Source organism: Zingiber officinale, chromosome 9B, assembly GCF_018446385.1.
Source record: "Zingiber officinale cultivar Zhangliang chromosome 9B, Zo_v1.1, whole genome shotgun sequence".
In the NCBI taxonomy this organism is placed as follows: Eukaryota; Viridiplantae; Streptophyta; class Magnoliopsida; order Zingiberales; family Zingiberaceae; genus Zingiber; species Zingiber officinale.
The window spans coordinates 15,686,309-15,713,011 of NC_056003.1; the positions used below are offsets into that span (position 1 = coordinate 15,686,309).

The 26,703-nt window shown below is 38.8% G+C and overlaps 1 protein-coding gene across 11 annotated transcripts; it reads left to right on the plus strand.

The window, feature by feature from the left end:
* Positions 1-26,483, plus strand: LOC122023700 (protein RTF1 homolog). Of its 11 annotated transcripts, none has more exons than XR_006123186.1 (7): positions 1-157; positions 523-2,599; positions 3,093-3,211; positions 4,890-4,968; positions 16,917-17,059; positions 17,147-17,442; positions 17,692-17,936. XR_006123186.1 is itself a non-coding variant. In XM_042581972.1 (3 exons), the coding sequence occupies exon 2, from the start codon at positions 538-540 to the stop codon at positions 2,527-2,529; it is 1,992 nt and encodes a 663-aa protein (XP_042437906.1). In that variant the 5' UTR covers positions 1-157; positions 523-537; the 3' UTR covers positions 2,530-2,558; positions 3,093-3,403. The 11 variants fall into 11 exon arrangements, 1 of the variants encoding a protein (XP_042437906.1); XR_006123180.1 differs by having other exon boundaries at positions 523-2,558; XR_006123182.1 differs by lacking the exon at positions 16,917-17,059 and having other exon boundaries at positions 523-2,558.
* Positions 26,484-26,703: the final 220 nt, after the last annotated feature.

Genomic DNA, 26,703 nt, shown 5'->3' on the forward strand with positions numbered 1-26,703 from the left:
GATTCGCAACCACCGCAAAATCGAAGCAACGAAGGGCGAAACGGCAGCAGCCGGTGCTCGCCGCCATGACAACCGAAACCCTAGTCGGATGACCTTTCTTCCGATCGGCCTGTCGCCTCGGCATCCATCTGATTCTCTCTTCGTGCACAGCGATCGGGTTGGTGCCCTTCGCCTGAAATTCTTCCTTTTGCAATGTCAACTTGTTTGGCCAGATCCCTTCTTGGACTTTCGGTTTCACTTCATTCATTGGTATGCGTATCGTCGTGTGGTTTTATGATAATAAGGATCTCGTTTTGTGTTTCTCTCTGATTTTTGCGTGGGTATCGATTTCGTATGGGGGAATTGTTTTTTTTCGGACGATCGCCATTTGGATCCAAGTTTTCATGGTCGTCATGTTCGTTGGATGGAATGTTGAATCAATTTAGAGTTTTCCGGAACCTTGTTGTTTTGTTGCTTGTTTTTTGGTCGATCTCATTAAAGAGTAAGGGTGTTAATGTGTTGATGTTTTGGCATATATTTCAGAAGGGATAGGACACAATGGCCGATTTGGAGAACTTGCTATTGCAGGCTGCAGGGAGGACGGGGTCTGGCCGGAGGAACAACAACAATTCACGTTCACAATCGAGGTGGAGGCGGGACAACTCTTATTCTGATGGAAGCGATTCCAAGGATGATGATTTGGATAATCTTAAGTACAAAAACCGAAAATCATCGGGCTCCCAGATTCCGGTGAAGAAGAGGTTTGACCTACCAGAGTCAGGCACGAGGAGTGGCTGGAGGGATGAGGACGGCGGTGAAGGAGGCAGGCATAGTGATGAAGATTCCGATAGTGCACCCTCCGTTGGGAGTGATCTTTACAAGGATGACGCAGATAAAGAAGAACTTGGTAAGATGTCTGAACTGGACAGGGAGATGATTTTGGCAGAAAGGAGTACAAAGATAGATGATTACAAGCTAAAAAAGATGGCAAGAGCATCATCTTCAAAGATGGAAAGAAGTCGGAAGGAGAGCTCTCCTGTTCCACCTCATGGTCGCTCGTCTGCCCGGAATGACAAAACTGCAGCAAAGAGTGCTTTGAATGAGCTGAGAGCTAAGAGAATGAGACAACAAGATCCTGATGGTTACCGCAGCCGGCTGGGGGATTTGACCGGGGAAGGAAGTAGTGGCTTTCGTCTCCGTGATTCTTCTCCCCCTAAACATAGAACTCTTGGTACAGCTGCAAGTCCTCCCAGTGATAATAGCAATGAAGATGAGAGTGGAGGCAGAGCTGACAGTGACAATGAAAGGTACCGTGATGATAATAAAAGGGATGATGATTTGGATGATCTATCCCCCTCAGGATTGGATGCACCTAAGTTTGAGGATGTTAAAGAGATAACAATCAGGAGGTCAAAGCTGGTGAAGTGGTTCATGGAACCCTTTTTTGAAGAGCTTATTGCAGGATGCTTTGTACGTCTTGGTATTGGGAAGACGCGCACGGGGAAGCCCAAATACAAGCTATGCTTAGTCAGGAATGTGGATGCGACTGACCCTGAAAAATACTACAAACTAGAACATTATACCACCTACAAATGGCTGAATTGCATATGGGGTAGTGATTCCTCAGCTGCTAGATGGCAGATGGCTATGGTCTCAGATTCTCCACCACTTATAGATGAATTCAATGAGTGGAAATGGGAAGTGGAGAAGGGCAATGGTCGGATGCCAACCCGTCAGGAGGTGCTCGATAAGAAGGCTGAAATTCAGAAGATCAGTAATTTTGTGTATTCAGCAGCTACTGTGAAACAGATGCTGCTAGAGAAGAAGTCGGCCTCACTGAGACCAGTCAATATTGCTGTTGAGAAGGACCGACTTAGGGAGAAATTGGAAGTTGCCCAAAATCGTCGTGATACAACAGAGATGGGGAGGATTAAGGCAAGGTTGAAAGAGCTGGAAAACATGTCTCAAGGGACAAAGAAGATTGATGAAAAGGCTGTTAGGTTGGCAGAGATGAACAGAAAAAACCGAGCTGAGAACTTCAAGAATGCCTCAGCGTTGAAACCAGTAAACACTGCCTTGAAGGCTGGGGAGGCTGGCTATGATCCATTTTCACGGAGATGGACAAGATCGTCAAATTATTATATCTCAAAATTTGGAGGAGATGACAATTCAACAACTGTGGATATCGAGCAAGGCAAAGTTGACGTGGATGGAGATGTAAATGAAGCAATAAAAATGAACGCGGTGGAGACTGGTGAGGCTGCAACTGCTGCTGCATTGAAAGCTGCAGCTGGCGCTGGTAAGCTGGTAGATACAAGCGCACCTGTAGACCGTGGCACAGCCTCAAATTCCCTGCATGATTTTGAACTGCCAATCTCATTGGCTGTGCTGCAGAAATTTGGAGGTCCTCAGGGTGTGCATCAGGGCTTTATGGCAAGGAAACAGAAAATAGAAGCCACTTATGGGTACAAGGTACCTGACAGCGATGGGCGGAGACATCCTTTGATTTTGACAGTCAGTGATTATAAACGTCGAAGGGGCTTGCTGTAAACCTGCGCCCTTTTCAAGCAATTTCGTTCGTAAGTGGATACATATAAAGTATTTTATCAATATTTTAAAGGTGCTTAAAATTTGGCTTCTAATTGTCAATTGCTTATCTTTGGTTCTAGTAGTTATATAAGGATAACCTTTGGAAATGAGAATTTAGTTCATGTAATGCAGTTGCTACTTGTTTGTTTAGTTTATTATAGTTTTGTCACTGGTTAGTAAGATTTCACACTTCCACTAGCCGTTTATATCTCATGCGATCCTGATTATTTTAAGCAATAGAAAGCAATGTCCCCTACTTTAGTGATTATTCCAATCATGCAGTCGTAAAGATCCTTGTAGATTCGTAGTAGTCTCTCCGAAGAGTTCAATCTTGTACAACTTATAGAGCTAATTAAACATGCTATCCTGACCATTGGAGATACTCATTTAGTTGTGACCTTAGAATTAAGTATAATTAAAAATATCAAGTTCTAGTTCACTTAGAAAGGAACAATAATTGTCAACTTAAAAAAAATACAATTGTCAATATCGACTTATATATGTTTGTGCTCCAATTCTTGCAGGTTTCTTATTTGGATGCTTTGCAAACCAATGCAACTTTGGCCTGTAACCACAGTGAAACTAATGCGACACCCGCAAAGCTATTTTGCATAGTTCCTCCAATAGACCTTTTGGTACCCAAGTAATTTTTTTTTGTGCAATTTCAATTTTGAAGGAACTTACATAATTTCTATAGCCATTTATTATGTGGCAGCTTCACGTTCGAATTCTTATGCCAATAAGATCTACAATGTGGTTGTTTATACTTTTTTGAGTCATTGTTTCAACTCCATGTTTGCTTATGCAAATCCCATGGGCCATCATTTCTTCATAATATGCCACATTTTTGCTTTTTCTGTGTGTCAAATGAGTGTGTGTACAAGCTATTTTATCACTCATGGAAAGAGATGATATGACCAGTTATAATTCATATTCCTCATGAGACTTCTTGATGCGAATTCACCTCCTCTCAGTTTTGCAGACATGTTTTTTTGTTACTTATTTTATGCTCGTTCGGTAATAAAATGACTCAACTACTTTTCTATTATATTTTATCTGGTTTGCATCCATTCTGTTATTTAAAAAAAATAATAAAAAATCATTAATAATTGTGGCCGTTTTTTTTCTCGTAGTAGTTGTGCTGCGTGGTACTACCACTAATACTAATATACTATCTACCCTTCACCTTCATAGCTCATAGCTACACCTACCCATCCCTGGGCAAAACTTGTGGCCGTATTTTCTAAAATAATTATAATTAAGATATAAGATAATTTATAATTTAATAATATTTATGTTACATGGTCCTTGCAATAAAACTTGAATTAATTTTGAATCAAATGGTTAGATTTTTTATTTTTTTTAAAAAAAAAAAGATTTTATTTTATTTTTGTAAAATGTCTCATTTTCGATCATACAATAAATACCGACTGTCGGCTGCCTTTGCGCCTTCAGCGACAGAGAGACCGAAGAGAGCGAGAGAGGGAGAGATGGGTTTGAGCTCCTTCGTCGAGGTCGATCTCAATTCCCCCTTCCCTATGGCGTCTTCCGCCCCTCTTCCGCCTGCGGCGGAGGTGATGACGCCGCTCCGCGTCCCGGAGTCGCCATCAGGGACTTCGTCCTCGACCTCTCCGTACTCTCGTCCGCCGGCCCCTTCCTCAAGAACTCCCCTTGCTTTCTCCAGGTTGCCTCTCTCTTCTCGTTTTACCAGTTGTACAGCTGCGATGGAGGCGTTTTCGTGGACTGAGTTGGAGTTGGGAATTACGATTTTGGAATGATCTCGGTCTTTTCTCGTTAAAAATGGGATTTTTTTTCACTATAGAAAGTAATATTTTGTATTATCAAGAAAATAGATCTAAAGAGAAAGTACCATTTGCTGCTTGATAAAAAGCTATGGTGATCTGACATGCCTACTGGAAAAAACTGTTTCGTACTCAATTTTACGGCGATTTAAGTTTAATTTAAGTGATGGAAGCTCATCTAAGAAATTTAAGTGAATTTGATGTTGCATTATCTGACTGATGTTTTAGTGCAGATGCTTCAGTTACATTGCTAACTTATGGAGCTTGTTGATAGTAACAAAAACAAAAGACCCTCTTGCTGAGAGTGTAAAGCTGTTGTTTTTTTTAAATGCCTTGCAACAATGCTAACTATATCCTAGTTAATTGTTAAGTGGGCAATGAAATGTTTCCAGTTAAAAACCACACAAATCTCAAATAGGGCGAGGGGGCATTTTGTATCTGATCATCTGTTTTCTGTTCCAGGCTCCTTTTTATATTTCTCTACTATGTTTGAGTTGCTAATGTTGTCTCTCAAAACAGGCATCTGTTAACATGTTTGTGGGATTGGGACGGCCTGCTTGGAAGGAGGCGCGATTGACTTTACAGAGACTTCTCTCAGGTACTTCATTCCAGTTCACAGCACCTATGCTATAGAGATGCTTTTAAATTTTGTGTTGTTTGTGTTGCTTTGATTTTGGGTTCCAATGTTTTCTAGCATTCTACTTTGAAGACTGCAGCATTGAAATCATCAATTTATGATAAGTTCTGAAGCTCATAAGAGTTCCTAAGATTGACATACAAAGACAATTCATAGACTTTGATATCCGAACCTTGATTTTACTTCTCCATGTAAGACTTGGAAATTTATACTGGCAGTATTCTCATTCTTGATTTATTTGATTAGCTCATTGATTAGACTACAAATCATGGATAGGTAAAATCCCACATTAGGTAATCACACTATCCTTCACTTATGTGTCAAGATACTTATCAGCCCTTGTTGGTGGAGGATTTTTGTGAGACAATTATTTCTAAATTTGCTTTTTAGCTTCATAATGTTGGTTTCACGGAGCTGACCACTTATCTTGTGCGAGAAAATTAAAAATTAATTTTTTGCTAATATTTAATTTGATGGGTAATAAATTGCACAGCTCAAAAGGGTCATGAATTAGCATACTAAATAGTCACACTTTTAGATGTTCTCCTGTTGATCTGTATGTTCTCACCCCATGTTCTATTGCACCATAGACTTCTATATTTGAATTGGATCATCGACAAGGTCAAAATTATTTTTAAGTTTATGTACATATTACTTTCTTATCTTGTCTCATTTTTTTCCTGATTACTTACAGAATGAATTAGGTTTAGTTAAGTTAATCTGGATACATGGCTTATTCTCATTTAAAAACTGAGATATAATCAAATTAACAGGTGCATAGCCAATGTAAATATGTAACTTCCATACTTTACCCAATGTGCATGATCGACAATTTCAACAATAATAGTCAAGCCTTATCCCATTAGGTAGGGTCGGCTATGTGGATCCTTTTACGCCATTAAACTCTATCTCCTACTATATCATCATCTATGCTTAAATAAATTTTATCTTGTTTAATTGTTGCTAACCAAGTCTTTTTTGATCTTTCTCTTCCTCGTTTGATATACATATTTGTCATAGTTTCACATCGTCTAACTGGAGTATTTATTGGTCGTCTAAGTATATTCTAATAGCATCTTAAACGTCTCTCGAAGTTTTTCCTCTATTGATGCAACTTTGACTTTCTTTCTAATACTCTAATTTTTTATTCTGTCCATCCTCGTATGTCCACATTAGGGGTGCAAACGAATCGAGCCGGCTCGTAAGCTTTTCGAGCCGGTTCGAATAATATTTGATTCGCATTCAAAATTATCGAGCTTGAGCCGAACTCGAACATGTTCAATACTGTTTTTGAGTTGAATTCGAATCCACAATAATTTGTTCGAGTGTTCGCGAGCACTTGCGTGCTTTTATTTAATTGATTATATATTTATTTTTTATAGATAACTTAGTAATGAATAATGATTAATGGGTTATATTCTAATCGATTATTGGGTTAATGGGTTAAAGGGTACCCATCCATTACTATTTGCACCTTTTACTAACCGTATAAGACTAATAACCCTAATGTTTACAAACCCTAATCTGCTTCGAGCTTTTGCCCTTTAATGCTGCCACTGCAAACATCAACGAGTGGAAGGAGATAGCCCTTCTTTGAGCCTTCGATGCCACCGCTACAAGCATCAATGAGTGGAAGGAGGTTGAAGGCGATGAGCTGACTATAGAAAGCTGAGAGTAGAATTGCGTTGAGGACTTGAGGTCGTGTGATCGTGCTTCTACTAGTCGAGAACTCGGGATTTAAAGAGTGGAGATCATACGCGAGCTTCTTTCTCTGCTTCAACGTTCTTCATCAAGGAAAATCTGAGACGTAAGTGTTGGTGCAATATCCCTTGGGTCAGGTTGACCAGGTTGACTAAACTTGAGTTGACTCAAGCTTGAATCTTGATTTTTGGGTTTCGATGTTTGACAATACATGGAGATTGCAGATGCAATTGTCCGATTAGGGAGATTGTTGATACAATTCCCCTCTGGTCAATGACTGACTAGGATGTGAAAAAGAGTCAAGTAGGTCAAAAGGTTGACCAGATACTTGACTGGGAAAGTCCTAACTAGAGGTTAGGCAGATAGAAAGTCCTGGTGAGTGAAGGTAGGCAGGTGAAAGTCCCGGTGAGTGAAGCCGAGCAATGAAAAAATCCTGGTGAGTAAAGTCAGGTGAAAATCCTAATGAGTGAAGCTAGGTGAAAGTCCTGGTGAGTGAAGTTTGGAAGATGGAAAGTCCTAGTGAGTGACGCTAGGCAGATGGAAATACCTGGTAAGTGAAGCCAGACACATGGAGATCCAGGTGGGTCAAGGTTGACCGGACACCTAGTGTTGGGAAACCCAAGTAGGTCAAAGGATTGACCGGATACTTGGCACGAAGGAATATAGATGGGTCAAGGGTGACCAGACATCTGGTGGAAGTCCAAGTGAGTTATGGAGGACTAGACACTCAGCACGAGATAGTAAGTCTAAGTAGGTCAAGGTTGACCAAATACTTGGCACGAGGAGAAAAGTCCAAGTGGGTCAAAGGGTTGATCGGACACTTGGTGAAGAAGTCCCAGCAGGTCAAGGTTGACCCGATGCTAGGAATGAGGAGTTCCAATAGGTCATGGTTGACCGGATGTTGGATATGAGGATCTTAGACTTAGTTTAAGCAAGTCAAGGGGAGACGAATCGATCAACCAATCGATTGAACAACGATTCAATTGATCAGCTAATCGATTGGCGTAGTGCTACGACAAACAGCATCCCAATCGATTAGCTGATCGATTGGGAAAAAATGTCGCGAGCACATAATGGTTCCTAATCGATTAGCCGATCGATTGGGCACCTCTAATCGATCAACCGATCGATTGGGGCTATTTCTCGTGCGTGGACACGAGCGAGGCTGAATCAATCAGCTGATCGATTCAAGCCTCCCCAATCGATTGGTCAATCAATTGGGAAACTACCGTTGCGCAGGATGCAGGTTGTGGACGGCTGAGATTTCTGCGATCTGACGTGACAATCGATTGAGAGCAAGCCCAATCGATTGGGAGCCCTAGGAGCGCACAGTATAAAGCCTGTGGCGAGCTTTCTTCTCAGCAGCGCTTTTTCTCGACACACGATTCTCTCCTATGATCTTTCCACCAATTCTTGAAGTTTCTTGGGGATAAGTGCTGGTGCACTTCCAAGAGTCAAGAGGTGATCTACATCAACAAGAGCAAGCAATAAAAGGTTTTTATTTATACACTTGTGTATTTTCTTCTTGTTTGAGTGCATCTTGTTGTGAGGAGATTGTACGAGGTTTCTCCACCTCCGGTAATTACCGAGAATGAGTGCTTTTATTAGTGGAGTATGTGTCGCGTATGGATTCTTGGATTAGTCACCTCTTCTTGAGGTGGGTACCAAGTAAATCCTTGTGTTAGCGTTGTAAGTGTTGCTTCGAGTTCATTCCGCTGCATATCATCATCACGAAGCAAGACAACGAAGCGCGACAAGCTTTTCACCCCCCCCCCCCCGATAAACCAACCCTAACAAGTGGTATCAGAGCGAGGTTGCTCTTTACCAGAATTATCGCCGGAAGGGGCAAAGAGCTAGAGGGAGAAGAAGTTGAAGCAAATTTCAAAAGACAAAACTTCATCAAAAGGCTCAACTTCAAATGGAATCCCAAAATTGACTTGGATTCGACACAAGGATACCTCCACAATACATATCGACAAGCTTCGATTCTTGGAAATCAAGAATCGAAAATTTCTTGATGATGGAGATAGAGCAATAGTTTGCTCTAATAGAAGGCTTTGAAGCTCTAACAAATTCAAAGGGCAAGCTCCTCAAGAAGAACAAATGGAGTCAATAGCAAATTCAAAGGAGCGAGGCAAATGACAAGGTGATCAAGCTATTAGTTAACTTATTGTCAAGCAATATTTTGACTTAAATTGGAGAATTCGAGGATGGCAAGGAGCTTTGGAGCAAATTGACGAAGATTCATGAGGTTCCCTCCACTGTACCAAATCAAGAGAAATCCAAAGAGGACAATTCATTGGATCAAGACCAAGAGAAAGAGGACTTCGAGGTTGAGATATGCTCAACATCGGAAGAAGAAGAACAAGAAGCTTCATCCTCCACAAAGTGCAAGGAAAAAGGCAAGGAGGGAGCATACTCCTTGTTTCATGTACATGAGCATGACATTACCGGAGCCAATGTCCAAAGGGGAAGAAATCGGTCAAGCCTAAAGGAGGAAGCTCAAGTCAAGGGGGAGCTTGTAAGAGCAAACCCAATGTATCATTTATTGAACCAACTCCTTTAAGTAATACTATTTACCATAAAAATAGGAGGCATGATAGAATTAAAGAAAAATATGTAGCTCTTCATGTCAAGACTATCTCACCTAAGGTTAGGAAGGTAGATAAACTAGGCAAGAACACTAAGGATTTTAATTATAGGCCTAAAAATAGAAATGCTCATAGAAATCAAGAAAAATCCAAAACTATGGATTTAATGATGGAAAATCAAGTCTTGAGGTCAAAACTTGATAAAATAGAAAAGACCCTAAAAATGATGGAAAATCTTATTAAGGGTCAAAATGAGCATAACCTAGGGATAGGAGAACAAAGGTCATCCAATGGTAGGAAGGGTTTGGGATACAAACCTCAAGCCAAGAAGGATGTTCCTTCAATATAACTATAGAACCAACCCTAGGTCTAGTGGTCAAGTAAAAAACACAAGGGAAGTTATCCCTAAAAGTGTTTTTGCAATGAATAAAGTAACTAAGACTTCTAAGAAGTCTAATTAAGTCACTAAGAAGGTCACAAGGGAAACTATCTCTAGAGTTGACCTAGAGGAGGTGACCAAGATTTCTAAGAAGCCTAGAAAGGTCATTAGGAAGGTATCTAGGGAAGTTATCCCTAGTGAATGTCTTGATCATCTAAGGAGCGCCAATAGGTTTTGGATTCCTAGGAGCATATTCTCTACACCATAGAGGGTTAGAGAGTGTCAACTCAAATTGGAGTGGTAGTTAACCCAACCTTAATGAATTTGACACTTGGAGAGCATTTTCAAGGTTAGTGTTAACCTTTGAAAATGTGGGTGGATAAAATGTGTGCTCTTTGGAAGAGTAAAATGTGTCAAAATTTGAAGAATTTCACTTAATTTAAATTGACACACTTGAGAAAAGCATAAGAAATGTCAAGTTGGGATTTTAGTATTTTCTTAAGGAGTTAAGGGCAAATTTAAGTCTTAATTTAATTGATTACTTTTTGGAAGAGTAAAATGTGTCAAATCTTGAGAAATTACACATAATTTAAATTGACACAATTAAGGAAAGGCAAAAGAAATGCCAAGTTAGATTTTGACATTTTCTTAAAAAAATGAGGGCAATCTAGATCTATTTTAGGTTTAGTTAAGGATTTAATATACTTAGATAGATGATCTAGGTATATTTTATTTATGCTAATTGTCATGTTTTGTTTGTCCATCATATGCCATGACATCATGTTTAACATTCATGATTATTATGAAAAACACAAAAATACCATGTCATGTTATACATACATCATGTAACTGTAGTATATTTTCTTTTGAAAATTATTTCTATTTTGATGTATGCCATAAAATCATCATGCATTATTTAATTTCCTTGCAATTAAGGACAATGACATTTACTAGCAAGTGACATCCTAGGTGGATGTTTATAATTCTTATAATGCCTAGATAGATATGCATGATCCCTAGTTTAGAGCAAAATCAAAAACATCTCACAAGGACTATAAGGTGATTTGTATGTGTTTTAGTACACATTAGATACAAGTGAGATGTTAGGATGATGAACAAGACTCAAGATGTTGATTTAATGCATCTTTTTGAGTTTTGAATTCATCAAAATACATAGTTATGTGACCTCCAATCATTGGGAAAGCTAATGTACAAGTCATGTGCATTAAACCCAAAGAACATGGTTGGAAATTGGTTTTGAAAAGCATTTTAAATATACTTTTGAAAACCTTGGTGAAGACTATCTTTTGATAGTAATCACCATTGTAAAGTTAGACACAAACTTGGAAGAAACATTGAAGTTTTTACAAGTTTTCAAGTTTGTGTCAATCTTTGAAAATAAAATGTATTTTCTTAGAAAATTATTTTTCCATGATAGTATATACCCTAAATAAAGTCTACAAGAGTTTTTATGATTTTTAGAATTTTGTAGAATTTTAGGGGAGTTTTTGAATCTCGCTGAAATTGAATTTCAGGAAATCAGACCTCCAATTGATCAACCGATCGATTAGAGTGTCTCAATCGATCGGGCGATTGATTGAGACGAGTATTGTAGCGAGCTGAAGTTCGCTGAATCGATCATCCGATCGATTCAACCATGCCTGGATCGATTCAAAGGCACTTTTCGCAAGCAGAAGCCCGCGAAATTGATCAGTGGGTCGATTGAATGGTGTCAATCGATTGAGACTCAACTCCAATTGATTGAAAATATTGATTTTGACTGGGAAAGTCCGATTTCAACACTTTAAACCATTTTTAGTATAGGTAACCATTCTTAACCCCTTGAAACATATTTGTATATATTTAGGGGGAGTTTTCATAATGAAAACAATGATGGAGTGGTTAAGGAAGACTAAGTTGAAGTTTAGGTTGAAGTTTAGTTTCAATATTGGATTTTTTTTAACTTCAGAACCTTTAATTTTGGGTTTCCTAAAAGTTTAGGAATTCCAAGTCATTGTTGGTGCAATGACAGAAGCTTGAAGCATGTTTTTAGGAGGAGCTACTCTTTAAAAACATGAAAATATTTTTTCGAAACCATTGAAGGTGGTAAATCCTTCGTTAGAAAAATGCTCAAGGTTGAGCATTGGAACAATGGAAGATTGGATATCTTCATTGTAGAAAAGGAGCATGCTCAAGGATGAGCATTAGATACAATGAAGGGTATGAGATCTTCATTAGGATTATGAAATGGATTAATGCTCAAGGGTGAACATTAGTTATAATGAAGGGTATGAAACCTTCATTGTTGATTTGGTTAATGCTCAAGGGTGAGCATTGGATACGAAGGGTATGAAACTTTCATTGTGGTATTGTGACCAACATATGAGGTTGTGAACAACGTTGAGTAACTCTTCAGGGGGAGAGCTTTTGATGTGTGCCAATATGGGGAGAATGTAGGGTTTAAGTTAGACTTTTGTCCCTCTAGGAAAGTTTGGGGGAGAATGTAAGGTCTATATTATGCCTTCATTATCCAAAGGGGGAGTTTGCCCTTTAGGAAGGGAAAGAATGAAGGAAACCCTCATTCATGCCTTGGCATGAAAAGAAGTTGAGTCTCTGAGATTAGCCTAACTTAAATGTATTGTCAAACGTCAAAAAGGGGGAGATTGTTGGTGCAATATCCCTTAGGTTAGGTTGACTAGGTTAACTAAACTTGAGTTGGCTCAAGCTTTAGTCTTGATATTTGGGTTTCGATACTTGACAATACATGGAGATTGCAGATGCAATCGTCCGATTGGGAAGATTGATACAATTCCCCTCTGGTCAAGGACTAACCAGTTGGATGTGAAGAAAAGTCAATTAGGTCAAAGGGTTGACCAGATACTTGACTGGGAAAGTCTTAACTAGAGGTTAGGCAGATGAAAAATCCCGGTGAGTTAAGTTAGGCAGGTGAAAGTCCCGGTGAGTGAAGTCAGGCACGTGGAGATGAGTGAAGTCAGGCAGGTGAAAGTCCCGGTGAGTGAAGCTAGACAATGGAAAAATCTTGGTGAGTGAAGCCAGGTGAAAATCCTAATGAGTGAAGTTAGGTGAAAGTCCTGGTGAGTGAAACTAGGAAGATGGAAAGTCCTAGTGAGTGAAGCTAGGCAGATGGAAAGACCTGGTGAGTGAAGCCAGGCACGTGGAGATCCAGGTGGGTCAAGGTTGACCGAACACCTGGTGTTGGGAAGCCCAAGTAGGTCAAAGGATTGACCGGATACTTGGCACGAGCAAATTCAGATGGGTCAAGGGTGACCGGACATCTGGTGGAAGTCCAAGTGGGTCATGGAGGACCGGACACTCAGCACGAGATGGTAAGTCTAAGTGGGTCAAGGTTGACCGGACACTTGGCACGAGGAGAAAAATCCAAGTGGGTCAAAGGGTTGACCAGACACTTGGTGAAGAAGTCCCAGCATGTCAAGGTTGACCCGATGCTAGGCATGAGGAATTCCAGCATGTCATGATTAACTGGATATTGGATATGGGGACCCTAGACTTGGTTTAAGCAAGTTAAGGGGAGGCCAATCGATCAACCAATCAATTGAACAGTGGTTCAATCGATTGGCGCAGTGCTGCGACAAACAGCATCCCAATCGATCAGCTGATCGATTGGGAAAAAATGTCGCGAACACAGAATGGTTCTCAATCGATCAGTCGATCGATTGGGCACCGCTAATCGATTAGTCGATCGATTAGGGTTGTTTCTCGCGTGTGGACGTGAGGGAGGCTGAATCGATCAGTTTATCGATTTAAGCCTCCACAATCGATTGGAAAACGACCGTTGTGCGGGATACAGGTTGTGTACGACTGAGATTGTTGTGATCTGATGTGCCAATCGATTGGGAGCAAGCCCAATCGATTGGGAGCCCTAGGAGCGCACAGTATAAAGCCCGTGACGAGCTTTCTTCTCAATAGCGCTTTTTCTCAACATACACGATTCTCTCTGACGATCTTTCCACCAGTTCTTGAAGCTTCTTGGGGATAAGTGCTGGTGCACTTCCAACAGTCAAGAGGTGATCTAGATCAACAAGAGCAAGCAAGAAAAGATTTTTATTTATACACTTGTGTATTTTTCTTCTTGTTTGAGTGCATCTTGTTGTGAGGAGATTGTACGAGGTTTCTTCACCTCTGGTAGTTACCGAGAATGGATGTTTTTATTACTGGAGTGTGTGTCGTGTGTGGATCCTTGGATTCGTCACCTCTTTTTGAGGTGGATACCAAGTAAATCCTTGTGTTAGCGTTGTAAGTGTTGCTTCGGGTTCATTCCGCTGCATATCATCATCACGAAGCAAGACAACGAAACGCGACGAACTATTCACCCCTTCTCTCCCCACCTCTCAGCACAAACCGACCCTAACAGTAAGTTTCTTCTTTCTCTTCTCAATCTCTCTTTTTTTTTGGGTTAAAGTATGAGATTGCTCTCACATCATTCTTATTTTTTTTGTTTCTTTTTTTAGAAAACATTACTTACTGTGTATATTCATTCTATTTCTTGATGAAATAGAAGTTGTTCGTGCAATCATGATTCTAGTGGACGGTAACTCAAGATCTAAAGAGTGGAAATCTCAGACGAGCTTCTTTCTCTACCTCAAGCCCTCAACATTTTAATTAGGGAAAATATGCAAAGTCTCTTTTTTCTCTTCTTAACCTTTCTCTATTTGTTTTTGTTGAAGCATAGAATTACTCTAGTAGTTTGTATCATTCTTAGTTTTTTTAAAAAAAAAATATTTTAGAAGAAATTACTTATTGTTGTTTTAATCTACCTGTTCATTTTATTTCTTGAAGAAATTGAAGTTGTTAGATATTATTTTCAGTGGAATAATATTGACTTTGATAACTTTTTGAATTTACAGTTTTGCACATTTAAGTAGAGTAATGTTCATTTCCATGAAATTTATTTGAGAAAATTTATTCCTTGATTTGAAGATATGTTAATTTCATAGGATAATTTCTCTTTCAATCTTCAAAGAATATGGCTGATTCTGCTCTAGCAGCAAATTCAAGTATTGAAGCTTTGTTAGATTCAAATGAAATCTCAGAACAGATACGAGATAAAGGGGATAGCTTGAATAATAATGTGACTCGAGATGATAATTTAAGTCCTAAGTTCAAGAAATAAAAGAGGTCTCATATATGGTCAGAAATGATTAAGGTTGAGGATCCAAAAGGTGATAAGTATAAGTGCAAACATTGTCAACTATTCCTTGCAAAAATGAAGTCAGGTTCTACAACACACTTAAAACGATACTTGGATCATTGTGCTAAATACTTGGAGTCTAAAAAGAAACTGGAAGATAAACTCAAACAACAACAACTATTGTTAGGATTCGAAAGTGTTGATACAACTATATCACCTTTGTTACATGATGAAAAATTTTGTATGGAACGCATGAAAGAAGCAGCTGCCTCATGGATTTTAATGCATGAACATCTATTTACATTATTAGAAGAAGAAGGTTTTAATATGTTTTGTAAATGTGGAATGCCTGAGTGGACTCGTATATCACGAACAACATTAAAAAAGAGTTGTTTTGCAATACATGAAGCTGAGAAGAAAAAATTACATAGTTTGCTGAAAATGTAACAAAGATTAGCCTCATGACAGATTTGTGGAAGTCAAAAAATCAAAAAAGAGAGTAAATGGTTATCACTGGTCATTGGATTGACTTTTCTTGGAAATTGAATAAATGTGTTCTCAATTTTTTTAATATACCTCCTTCTCATGGTGGTCCTCAAATTTCATATACCCTTCTAAAGTGTGCAAGGACATGGGAGATTGAAAATAAAATATATATTGTTTCTATTGATAATGCGAGTGCTAATGATGCTGCAATTAAATATACGAAGTAAGATTTCTTGAAAATAAACAACAATCTAATTTGTGGGGGAAAATTATTCCATGTCCTATGTTATGCACATATTTTAAATCTTATAGCTCAGGATGGTCTCAATGAAATTAAGGATATTATTCATATTATTCGTCATAGTGTGGATTTCATTAGAAGAACAGATGCTAGATTTATTCAATTTGCTGAAATTGTGAAACACTTGAAGTTATAAGAAAGAAAATTGGTTGATGATGGTAAAAACAAGACGGAATTCAACTTATGAGATGTTGAGAACAACAATTGCTTTCAAAGAGGTTTTTCCAAGATTTAAAGATCGGGAACCTAACTACGTTATTATCCAACAGAATTTGATTGGGAGAAATTGCTTAAAGTATTTTTAGTTTTGAAAGTTTTTTTTATCAAGCAACCAAAATTATTTCTGGAAGTGAGTATCCTACTATCAATCTTTTTCTAAATGAAGTTTATCGAGTAATATTAATCTTGGATGAGAAATCTTGTGACGAAGATGAGTTTATTAGAAAAATGATGCAAAAAATGAAGGAAAAGTTTGATAAATATTGGGGTGAATGCAATTTATTAATAGTTGTTGGTTCAGTTTTGGATCCTAGATGCAAAATGCAATTACTTGAATTCACTTTTCCTAAACTTTATAACACATTTGAATCAGAGAGTAATATTAGAGGTCCAAAAGCTTTTGTATGCAATTTATACAGAATATGCAAATGCAGCCATTGAAAAGCTTCAAGATCAAAATTCAATTCTGAATCTCAATCTAGCAATAGCTTAACTTAAAATAATAGAGAGCAAGTTACTTTTTTTCTGGAGGGTCTGAATTCTCATCTTATTTAAAAGAAATTGAAATGTTGAGCTAGATGTGTATCTTCAGGAAGGGTGTCACAGCATAATCCAAATACGTAGAAGCCTATTGTTTGGCATTCGGTGAGAATTCCCACATGTGAGAGAGAGTGGCAACAAGGCGAAATAGCCTATTTTCTTTTACAAGTTTTCGATATACTATTTCATCTAGATAAATACGTAGAAATCCTTTCTCGAATTCAAAAGTTATCCCTCAACACCAAAGGTCACACCTTATCACTTGTTCCATGAATCCTAACTAGAATGTAAACGTGGTGTCACTTGTTCACATATTGACTTAATGCTTTATTTTTTATTTTCCATTCTTGGTCATCATTTACATTACATTATGAATTAATGGTAGATTACCTGTTAAATAAGGCTAATTATTTACATGTTCGATTGTAGTATGACATGCAATTAGCATACACAATCATGCAAATATTTGATTTTCTTCTATTACAAGGCACTTATGCAATTCCTCTCTTCTTATTGATGCAGTTTTACACATTTTTAGAGTCATCTCGTTACACTTTTCTCTATTTCCCTATTTCCTTGCATTCTTCCAAAGATGTGGCTTTTGCATAAAGTGTTATTCTGATCATGCACATATCTTTAGTAATGAAGAATACACAACTATCGAGGTAACCGTATCATTTTGAATGGAAAGTCATTTATGCATACTAGTAGTTATTGATCTGGTCCTATGGAAATTTTTTATCGATCATCAGGGTAAATCAAGAAGTGTGCACGGCGATTAATCCAGAAACTCAACATTCTTTGATTACGCCTCTCATTTGGAGGAAAAATTCTTACAAATACGTCATAGTTGGAATTCGAACTGCGGATACTTGGGTGACAATTTGAATGTCCTACCACGGCACCATAATCCGGGGGCATCATTTATACATACATTATTGTGGATATATATATATATAGAGGCTAACATTCAATTTATCAGGCGTATTTGAAAAAATCTACTCTGAAATGGAAGTATGATATTGGCCCCAAGAAAAACTTTGAACAGGTTAGAACTATGAAGGCTATTTTTTTCTATATGATTTACACCATATTCCAAATTGATTAAAGAAATAAAACAATTTTCCAAACTACAAGCACATGCTTTCCATTCTCCAAGAATAACTTACTCCCTATCAATTCAAACCTACCCAAAAAAAATGTATTTCACATGCTCATCGTGCATAAAATTTCACCTTGTTACTTCTGTTTTCCTACACTAATTATCAATGATATGGCTGATCATTTCTGACAACAGGTATTCGGAACAGACAAAAAAATACCGGTTCATACCTGCTTACTCCCATGAGGATTGGAGAAGTATCCCGGCCCTGCAAGGACTTGAATACCCAGTCTTTTTTTTTTTGGGAAAAAAAAAGTATTATACGAAAGTTATAATAAAATTATAAAAAATGTCATACTAATTTTTTTTAATGAAAATTAATTAATATACATAAAAAAAAATGTCTACCAATTTAATTAGATATTGGTAGAGTGACTTGAGGAAGGTGTACATAAAAAAAATATTTAATGAAATTGTATTATCCTATGTTTATATGTAGATGATATTCTACTGTTTGGAACTAACCTTTCTATTATAAATGAGACTAAGGCCCTCTTAAGTAGTAAGTTTGATATGAAGGATATGGGTTGTGCTGATATAATTTTAGGGCTGAAGTTGACTCGATCAACTGATGGAATAGCAATTTCTCAGTCACTCTATGTTGAGAAAGTATTAGAGAAATATGACTATAGCCAAGTTAAATCTGTTGTCACACCATATGACCCTTCAAAAACTCTCCACAAGAATAATAGTGGTGTGACAGTGTCTCAATTAAGATACTCACAAATAATAGGTAGTCTAATGTATTTAGCTAATTGTTCTAGACCTGATATTTCTTTTGCTATAACGAAATTGAGAAGGTTTACCAGCTGTCCGGACAGAACGCATTGGGAAGCATTAGACAGAGTACTCAGATATCTGAAAGGCACTATATCCTTGGGCTTGTGGTATGGGAGATTCCCTGCAGTCCTGAAGGGATATAGTGATGCTAGTTGGATAACTGACACTGCTGAGTATAAAGGCGTTACTGGTTATGTCTTTACACTTGGAGGCGGTGCAGTTGCTTGGAATCTGAGGCAGAATTGTGTGCTTTGGATACCACAGTAACTGAAGCTGATTGGCTTAAGGGTCTTCTTTATGAAATTCCGTTGATGATGAAGCCAATACCTTCTATTTCAGTGCACTGTGATAATCAAACAACATTAGCTCAGATTAGAAGCTCCAAGTATAACCAGAAACAGAAGAGACATGTACGAATAAGATTGAAGTCTATTCGTGAGCTAGTGTCTCTTGGAGTGGTGTCATTGGACTTTGTAAGTTCAAAAGACAATATTGCTGATCCACTCACTAAAGGACTTGATTCTGAGAAAATCAAGAGATCCAGTAAGGGAATGAGACTGAGGCCTGTCCTGGTTTCATCTATAGCGACAACCCAACCTATCTGATTGGAGATCCCAAAAAATAAGTTCAATGTCGTACAAACAAGCTATAAGGGTGAAACGTAAGCATCAAATTGATTGAGATGTAATCTCATAGTCTCTTCCCTGGATAGATGCTTGACTGCTAGTAAGGATGAGCTTAGGAGCTCTTAATGAGTTCAAGGTCTTAATGACAGGATGCTTGTAGTACATCCTTGGAGAACTCACCTATGTAAGTGTAACTGTGAGGCCGCAGTGTGGGGGGTCTAGGCAACTCTCCTTAGCACTTATGAAACAAGATTCGGTGGCATGACCTTAATGCACCAACCCAGAAGGATTCAACCGTCGCCAGTGATGAGTTGTTACCAATTGATCTTCACATATAAAAGGTTTAAGATCAAGACTCTGTTCTCTTCAAACCTATGTGAATAAGATTGGTGTACTTAGGTGAAAATTCAAACCGGAAGGTATTTTCACTGAAAGCTCATTGCAACCGAGCCTCAGAACATATCTTTGTTTTTGACTAAAATAATTTGAATTAGTGGGGGATTGTTGGGATTTTTAATTCAATTCCCTTTAGTCCCACATTGCTAAGCTAAAGAAGCTTAGAAGCCTTTATATATAGAAGACTTCCATGCTAGCTTAGTCAAGTTAAGGAGGACCTACACGCATGCGCGGGCTAAGCCCAAATCAGGTGGTTTCAGGGGGTTCGAACCGGAAATCCATAAACCGGGCGCGACGCATGCGATCATCGCGCGCAGGGGGGGTGTAAATCCCCAGCTCGTGGGCCTCGCGCTTACGGGCGGCCCGGTTCGTTTTTGCCAGTCCGGTTTGGTTCACACCTGGTTTGGTCCGCGTGAGGAAGCGAAGTAGCGTTTCGGTTCTGTTCTGTCCGCGTCGCGTGAGGATGCGAAGCAACGCACCGCGCGTGAGAAGAGGAAGCATAAGCAAAGTGTGCGTCTCTTCCTCTGCACTGCTTCAAGTGTATAAATACACTTCCTCACTTCCTTCTCAACTCACTCCAGAAAGCAAAGCATTCCTTCTTCCTTGCTTTCTACTTCTTCTTCCTTCTTTCCGAGTTGTTCTGAGGCTTGGTTCGCGATCTGAGGTTGAGTCCGAGTGCGGTGCTCGTTTTGGAGTGCACCTACGAGTGACGCGAGCGGTTGTCGGATCTTGGGAGGATTTTGCCGGAGAGCCTCTGTACCGTGGGCGGCAATAAATTCTCTAAAGACAGTCGGCAGCTTCGACCGGAGATACACAATTTCTTAACCCTTACTGTTATTAAAGTTTATTGCATGCTCGTCATTTATTGGTGCAATTATAGATTACTGTATTAGCGTAATTAGTTCTACTACAATTTTAGAGAACTTATTGTAGCATCAATAAACATGATGAACGATAGGGTAACGGGGTCTAATGAGGCTAGCGCCCGACCCGAAAGATTTTTCGGGCAAAACTTCAGACGTTGGCAACAACGAATGAAATTTTGGCTTACTACGCTAGGGATATTCTCCGTTATAGAAACAGACCCTCCTTCACCCAATGAAGAGGAACCTGCCCGTAGTGCTGCCTTAGAGAGGTTTAAGCGAAGGGATTATCTCTGCCATGGGAGAATACTATCTGCCCTCTCAGACGCACTATTTGATGTGTATTGTTCAACCGTTTCAGCTAAAGAGCTGTGGAAATCTTTGGATAAAAAATACAACTCTGAAGATCCTGGTTTAGAAAAGTACACTGTGGCAAAATTCCTAAACTTCAAAATGGTTGAAGGCAAATCTGTGATAGAGCAGACACATGAATTCCAAGTCCAAATTCATGGTCTTGCTGAATGAGATATGCCATTACCTGAAAAATTTCAGGTCTTATCAATCATCGAAAAATTGCCTCCGAGTTGGGAAGATTTTGGCATGACTCTTAAACATCGGAGAGGTAAAATCTCTCTCGAAGATTTGATGATTGCCTTAAATATCGAAGAAGAACATCGGAAGCAACATAAAAATGATGATACAAGAATGCCTATGGATTTTATTCCAAAGGCGAATGTAGTAGTCTCATCTGACAAGAAGAAATTCAAAAAATAGAAAATGAAAAACAAGATGAAACCGAACCCAAAGGTTCAAAAGAAAACTGGAACCAAACCTAAGCCTTGCTGGGCATGTGGACAGGTTGGACATTATGTCAAATTCTTCCCTAAGCGAAAGGACAAGGAGAAAAACCAAAGCAATACGTCCAACACCAAGGCACAAGTAAATGTCGTGACTGCTAGTGACAACACCAGCGATAGGTTTGTTACCTTCAAATCCGAACTAAACTTGATCTATCAACCCAATGAATGGTTAGTTGATACAGGTGCTAATGTACACTGTTGTGCTGATCACTCTGCCTTCCTTACTTATAAGATAATTGAAGGCACTTCCGTGACCATGGGGAACCATTCTGCAGCCAGGGTGTTTGGGATAGGACAAGTTGACCTGAGGTTCACCTCTGGAAAAGTCCTGTCACTGCATGAGGTGCATCATGTTCCAGCGGTCCGTCGGAATTTGATTAGCGGATCAAAGTTAGTCCATGCTGGTTATGAGTTGAACTTCAAATGTAATAAAGTTGTAATATTACATTTAGGAACCTTTATTGGAAAAGGTTACCTTAATGAAGGTTTATTTAAACTCAATGTAGAAAATGCTACTTTAAATAAAACTTCTGATATTGGTTGTTCATATAACATTGAGTCTTATGATCTGTGGCATGACAGATTAGGACATGTCAATTTTAATACCGTAAAAAGGATGATGAATCTTGATATGATCCCTAAGTATGTTATAAATGATAAGAAAAAATGTGAAATTTGTGTGCAATATAAACAACCCCGTAAACCCTTCAAATCAGTTGATAGAAATTCTGATATTTTAGAATTGATTAATACTGACTGTTGTGAGTTTAACGGTGTAATAATGAGAGACCATAAAAGGTATTTCATTACCTTCATTGATGATCACTCTCGTTATTGTTATGTTTATTTGCTAAAAAACCAAGGATGAAGCTTTAGATAAATTTATGATTTTTAAATCTGAAGCTGAGAATCAAACCGATAAAACTATTAAGAGGTTAAGGTCTAATAGGAGTGGAGAATTTACCTCGAACCTGTTTCAAAAATTTTGTCAAGATACAGGTATAATCCATGAGGTAATTGCTCCATATAGTCCTCAATCCAATGGTATAGCAGAACGAAAAAATCGAACCCTTGAAGATATGATTAATTCCATGTTAGGCAGTTCTGGGTTACCCAACTTTATGGGGGGGAGACTCTATACACTGCATGCCATGTGCTAAATAGAGTCCCAATGAAGTCAAGGGATAAAACCCCATATGAGCTTTGGAAAGGCCGAAGGACAAGTTTGAAATACCTTAAAGTGTGGGGGTGCCTGGCAAAGGTACTAGTACCTGAACACAGAAGGAAAAAACTTGGTCCAAAGACCGTAGATGGTATCTTCTTGGGTTATGCTCAAAATAGTATTGCATATAGGTTCTTGATTATTAAATCAGAAATTCCTGGAATAGATGCAAATACTATTGTAGAACTTCGCGATGTTACATTTTTTGAGGATATATTTCCTATGAAGACGAGAACACCTCAATCTAGTATTCCTACTAGAAATGAGCCTTCTTCCGTAGAGGTCCCATTATCCGTAGTGGGTACACCTTCCTCAAGTCACTCTAGACTAGATGAATCTAGTGAGTATACAGAACCGAGAAGGAGCAAGAGGCAACGTGTGTCTACGGATTTAGGCCAGAACTTTATCACTTATAATATAGAAGGTGACCCTGTGACATATAGAGATGCTATGGCTTCTCCTGAAGCTAAGCACTGGAAAGAGGCAATTAAAAGTGAAATGGACTCTATTATCTCTAATGTCACTTGGGAGTTGGTAGATTTACCTCCTGGGTGTAACACTATAGGATGTAAATGGGTGTTTAAAAGAAAACTAAAACCTGATGGGTCAGTAGATAAATTCAAAGCCCGCCTAGTTACTAAGGGATTCAAACAGAAAGAAGGGATTGACTATTTTGACACTTATTCTCCTGTTACAAGAATTACTACAATCCGAGTGTTAATAGCATTGGCGTCCATATATCATCTTGAGATCCATCAAATGGATGTCAAAACGGCATTCCTTAATGGAGATCTTGAAGAAGAGATATATATGGATCAACCTGAGGGCTATGCAGTTTCTGGAAATGAGAACAAAGTTTGTAGGTTAGTCAAATCTCTTTATTGTTTGAAGCAAGCCCCAAAGCAGTGGCACGAAAAATTTGATAGAGCTATGCTATCATTTGGCTTTGAAGTAAATGTGTATATGCTAAAATGAAAGGTGATAATTGTATTATCCTATGCTTATATGTAGATGATATTCTACTGTTTGGAACTAACCTTTCTATTATAAATGAGACTAAGGTCCTCTTAAGTGGTAAGTTTGATATGAAGGATATGAGTTGTGCTGATATGATTTTAGGGCTGAAGTTGACTCGATCAACTGATGGAATAGCAATTTCTCAGTCACTCTATGTTGAGAAAGTATTAGAGAAATATGGCTATAGCCAAGTTAAATATGTTGTCACACCATATGACCATTCAAAAACTCACCACAAGAATAATAGTGGTGTGGCAGTGTCTCAATTAAGATACTCACAAATAATAGGTAGTCTAATGTATTTAGCTAATTGTTCTAGACCTGATATTTCTTTTGCTATAACGGAATTGAGCAGGTTTACCAGCTGTCTGGACAGAACGCATTGGGATGCATTAGACAGAGTACTCAAATATCTGAAAGGCACTATATCCTTGGGCTTGTGGTATGGGAGATTCCCTGCAGTCCTGAAGGGATATAGTGATGCTAGTTGGATAGCTGACACTGCTGAGTATAAAAGCGTTACTGGTTATGTCTTTACACTTGGAGGCGGTGCAGTTGCTTGGAGACAATTATAATCCGGTCTACATCTGAGGCAGAATTGTGTGCTTTGGATACCACAGTAACTGAAGCTGATTGGCTTAAGGGTCTTCTTTCTGAAATTCCGTTGATGATGAAGCCAATACCTTCTATTTCAGTGCACTGTGATAATCAAACAACATTAGCTCAGATTAGAAGCTCCAAGTATAACCAGAAACAGAAGAGACATGTACGAATAAGATTGAAGTCTATTCGTGAGCTAGTGTCTCTTGGAGTGGTGTCATTGGACTTTGTAAGTTCAAAAGACAATATTGCTGATCCACTCACTAAAGGACTTGATTATGAGAAAATCAAGAGATCCAGTAAGGGAATGAGACTGAGGCCTGTCCTGGTTTCATCTATAGCGACAACCCAACCTATCTGATTGGAGATCCCAAAAAATAAGTTCAATGTCGTACAAACAAGCTATAAGGGTGAAACGTAAGCATCAAATTGATTGAGATGTAATCTCATAGTCTCTTCCCTGGATAAATGCTTGACTGCTAGTAAGGATGAGCTTAGGAGCTCTTAATGAGTTCAAGGTCTTAATGACAGGATGCTTGCAGTACATCCTTGGAGAACTCACCTATGTAAGTGTAACTGTGAGGCCGCAGTGTGGGGGGTCTAGGCAACTCTCCTTAGCACTTATGAAACAAGATTCGGTGGCATGACCTTAATGCACCAACCCAGAAGGATTCAACCGTCGCCAGTGATGAGTTGTTACCAATTGATCTTCACATATAAAAGGTTTAAGATCAAGACTCTGTTCTCTTCAAACCTATGTGAATAAGATTGGTGTACTTAGGTGAAAATTCAAACCGGAAGGTATTTTCACTGAAAGCTCATTGCAACCAAGCCTCAGAACATATCTTTGTTTTTGACTAAAATAATTTGAATTAGTGGGGGATTGTTGGGATTTTTAATTCAATTCCCTTTAGTCCCACATTGCTAAGCTAAAGAAGCTTAGAAGCCTTTATATATGGAAGGCTTCCATGCTAGCTTAGTCAAGTTAAGGAGGACCTACACGCATGCGCGGGCTAAGCCCAAATCAGGTGGTTTCAGGGGGTTCGAACCGGAAATCCATAAACCGGGCGCGACGCACGCGATCATCGCGCTCAGGGGGGGTGCAAATCCCCGGCTCGTGGGCCTCGCGCTTACGGGCGACCCGGTTCGTTTTTGCCAGTTCAGTTTGGTTCACACCTGGTTTGGTCCGCGTGAGGAAGCGAAGCAGCGCTTCGGTTCTGTCCGTGTCGCGTGAGGATGCGAAGCAACGCATCCGCGCTTGAGAAGAGGAAGCATAAGCAAAGTGTGCGTCTCTTCCTCTGCACTGCTTCAAGTGTATAAATACACTTCCTTACTTCCTTCTCAACTCACTCCAGAAAGCAAAGCATTCCTTCTTCCTTCTTTCTACTTCTTCTTCCTTCTTTCTGAGTTGTTCTGAGGCTTGGTTCGCGATCTGATGTTGAGTCCAAGTGCGGTGCTCGTTTTGGAGTGCACCTATGAGCGACGTGAGCGGTTGTCGGATCTTGGGAGGATTTTGCCGGAGAACCTCTGCACCGTGGGCGGTAATAAATTCTCTAAAGACAGTCGGCACGTCCGACGCTTCGACCGGAGATACACAATTTCTTAACTCTTACTGTTATTAACGTTTATTGCATGCTCGTCATTTATTGGTGCAATTATAGATTACTGTATTAGCGTAATTAGTTCTACTACAATTTCATCATGGATTCGTGGGCTTATGATAACATTTTGGACCCCCAGAAAAAAAAACTGAATGGGCTCTGAAACTCAATGTGAACTGGTAGATAGAGAACTAGGTGTCTTACATTTTTTTTCAACTCCTTAAAAAATTTAGTAGTTCTTGTAAAAGCTAATGAGAACAGGAATGTAAAGCATCCTGCTTCACATTCCGTCCATTTTGAACACCTGAATTATGAGTTCTGACAACTAGGTGATGTTCAAGAAAGACATGAAGAGAGCATAGTAGCACGGATACTCTAAATTTTTTTTTTTGAAGTATCGGATATGGATACGATACCAGTACGATACACCGATACGGACGTTGGATATGGCAAAATCGATATGGTTGACTTTCTATAGATTTGACAAGTCGGATACGTCTTGGACACAAGAGGGATATGTTTTTCCGATATGTTTGAATGAAATTGTAAAAAATTAAAAGTTTAAGAGGTCAAATCAAAAGAATTGAACTTTGGGGGACTAATTAAGAAATGACTGAAAACTAATTGGGCTTAATAGCCCATTAGACTTAGTCCTGTGTGTTTGTTTTATCGGCCTTTTTCTTTCTCTCATCATCACGCAACTTCATCTTTGTCATCATAAAAAATTTGCAGGTAGCCGTCACACTACTGCCCAAGCTTGTCACTCACCCAAGCTCCACAGCCCACATGTATGTTATCACCATTCATTCTTGCTATTTTTCTTTTTCAAATTGTGAATGATGAAAGAGTTATGAAGGAAGAAGAGTGTTGCTTGGGCTTTTCCTCTACAACTTTTCTCCCACTAACGATATTATTATTTCTTGATTAAGTAAAGTGGTGGTCCTGGTGGATGATTCTTGTTTGTAGAGGAAAAAGATGGGGGTAGATTTTTAAATAATAAAAACTTATAAATTAGTATTGATATTTTTCTGTGAATTTGTTGTCTATTCATGGGTTTCTAAATTTCATTTTTCGTGTGAATAAAAATGAAAAACATTATATATATATATCGCCCTATCCGTACCTTATTCGATACGATACCGGCCAATTATTGAAATGTCGTTTCACGCCTAGCTGATATTT

Coding starts and splice junctions, on each gene's coding strand:
- LOC122023700 (XM_042581972.1), top strand. CDS start 538: ATGGCCGATTTGGAGAACTTGCTATTGCAGGCTGCAGGGAGGACGGGG.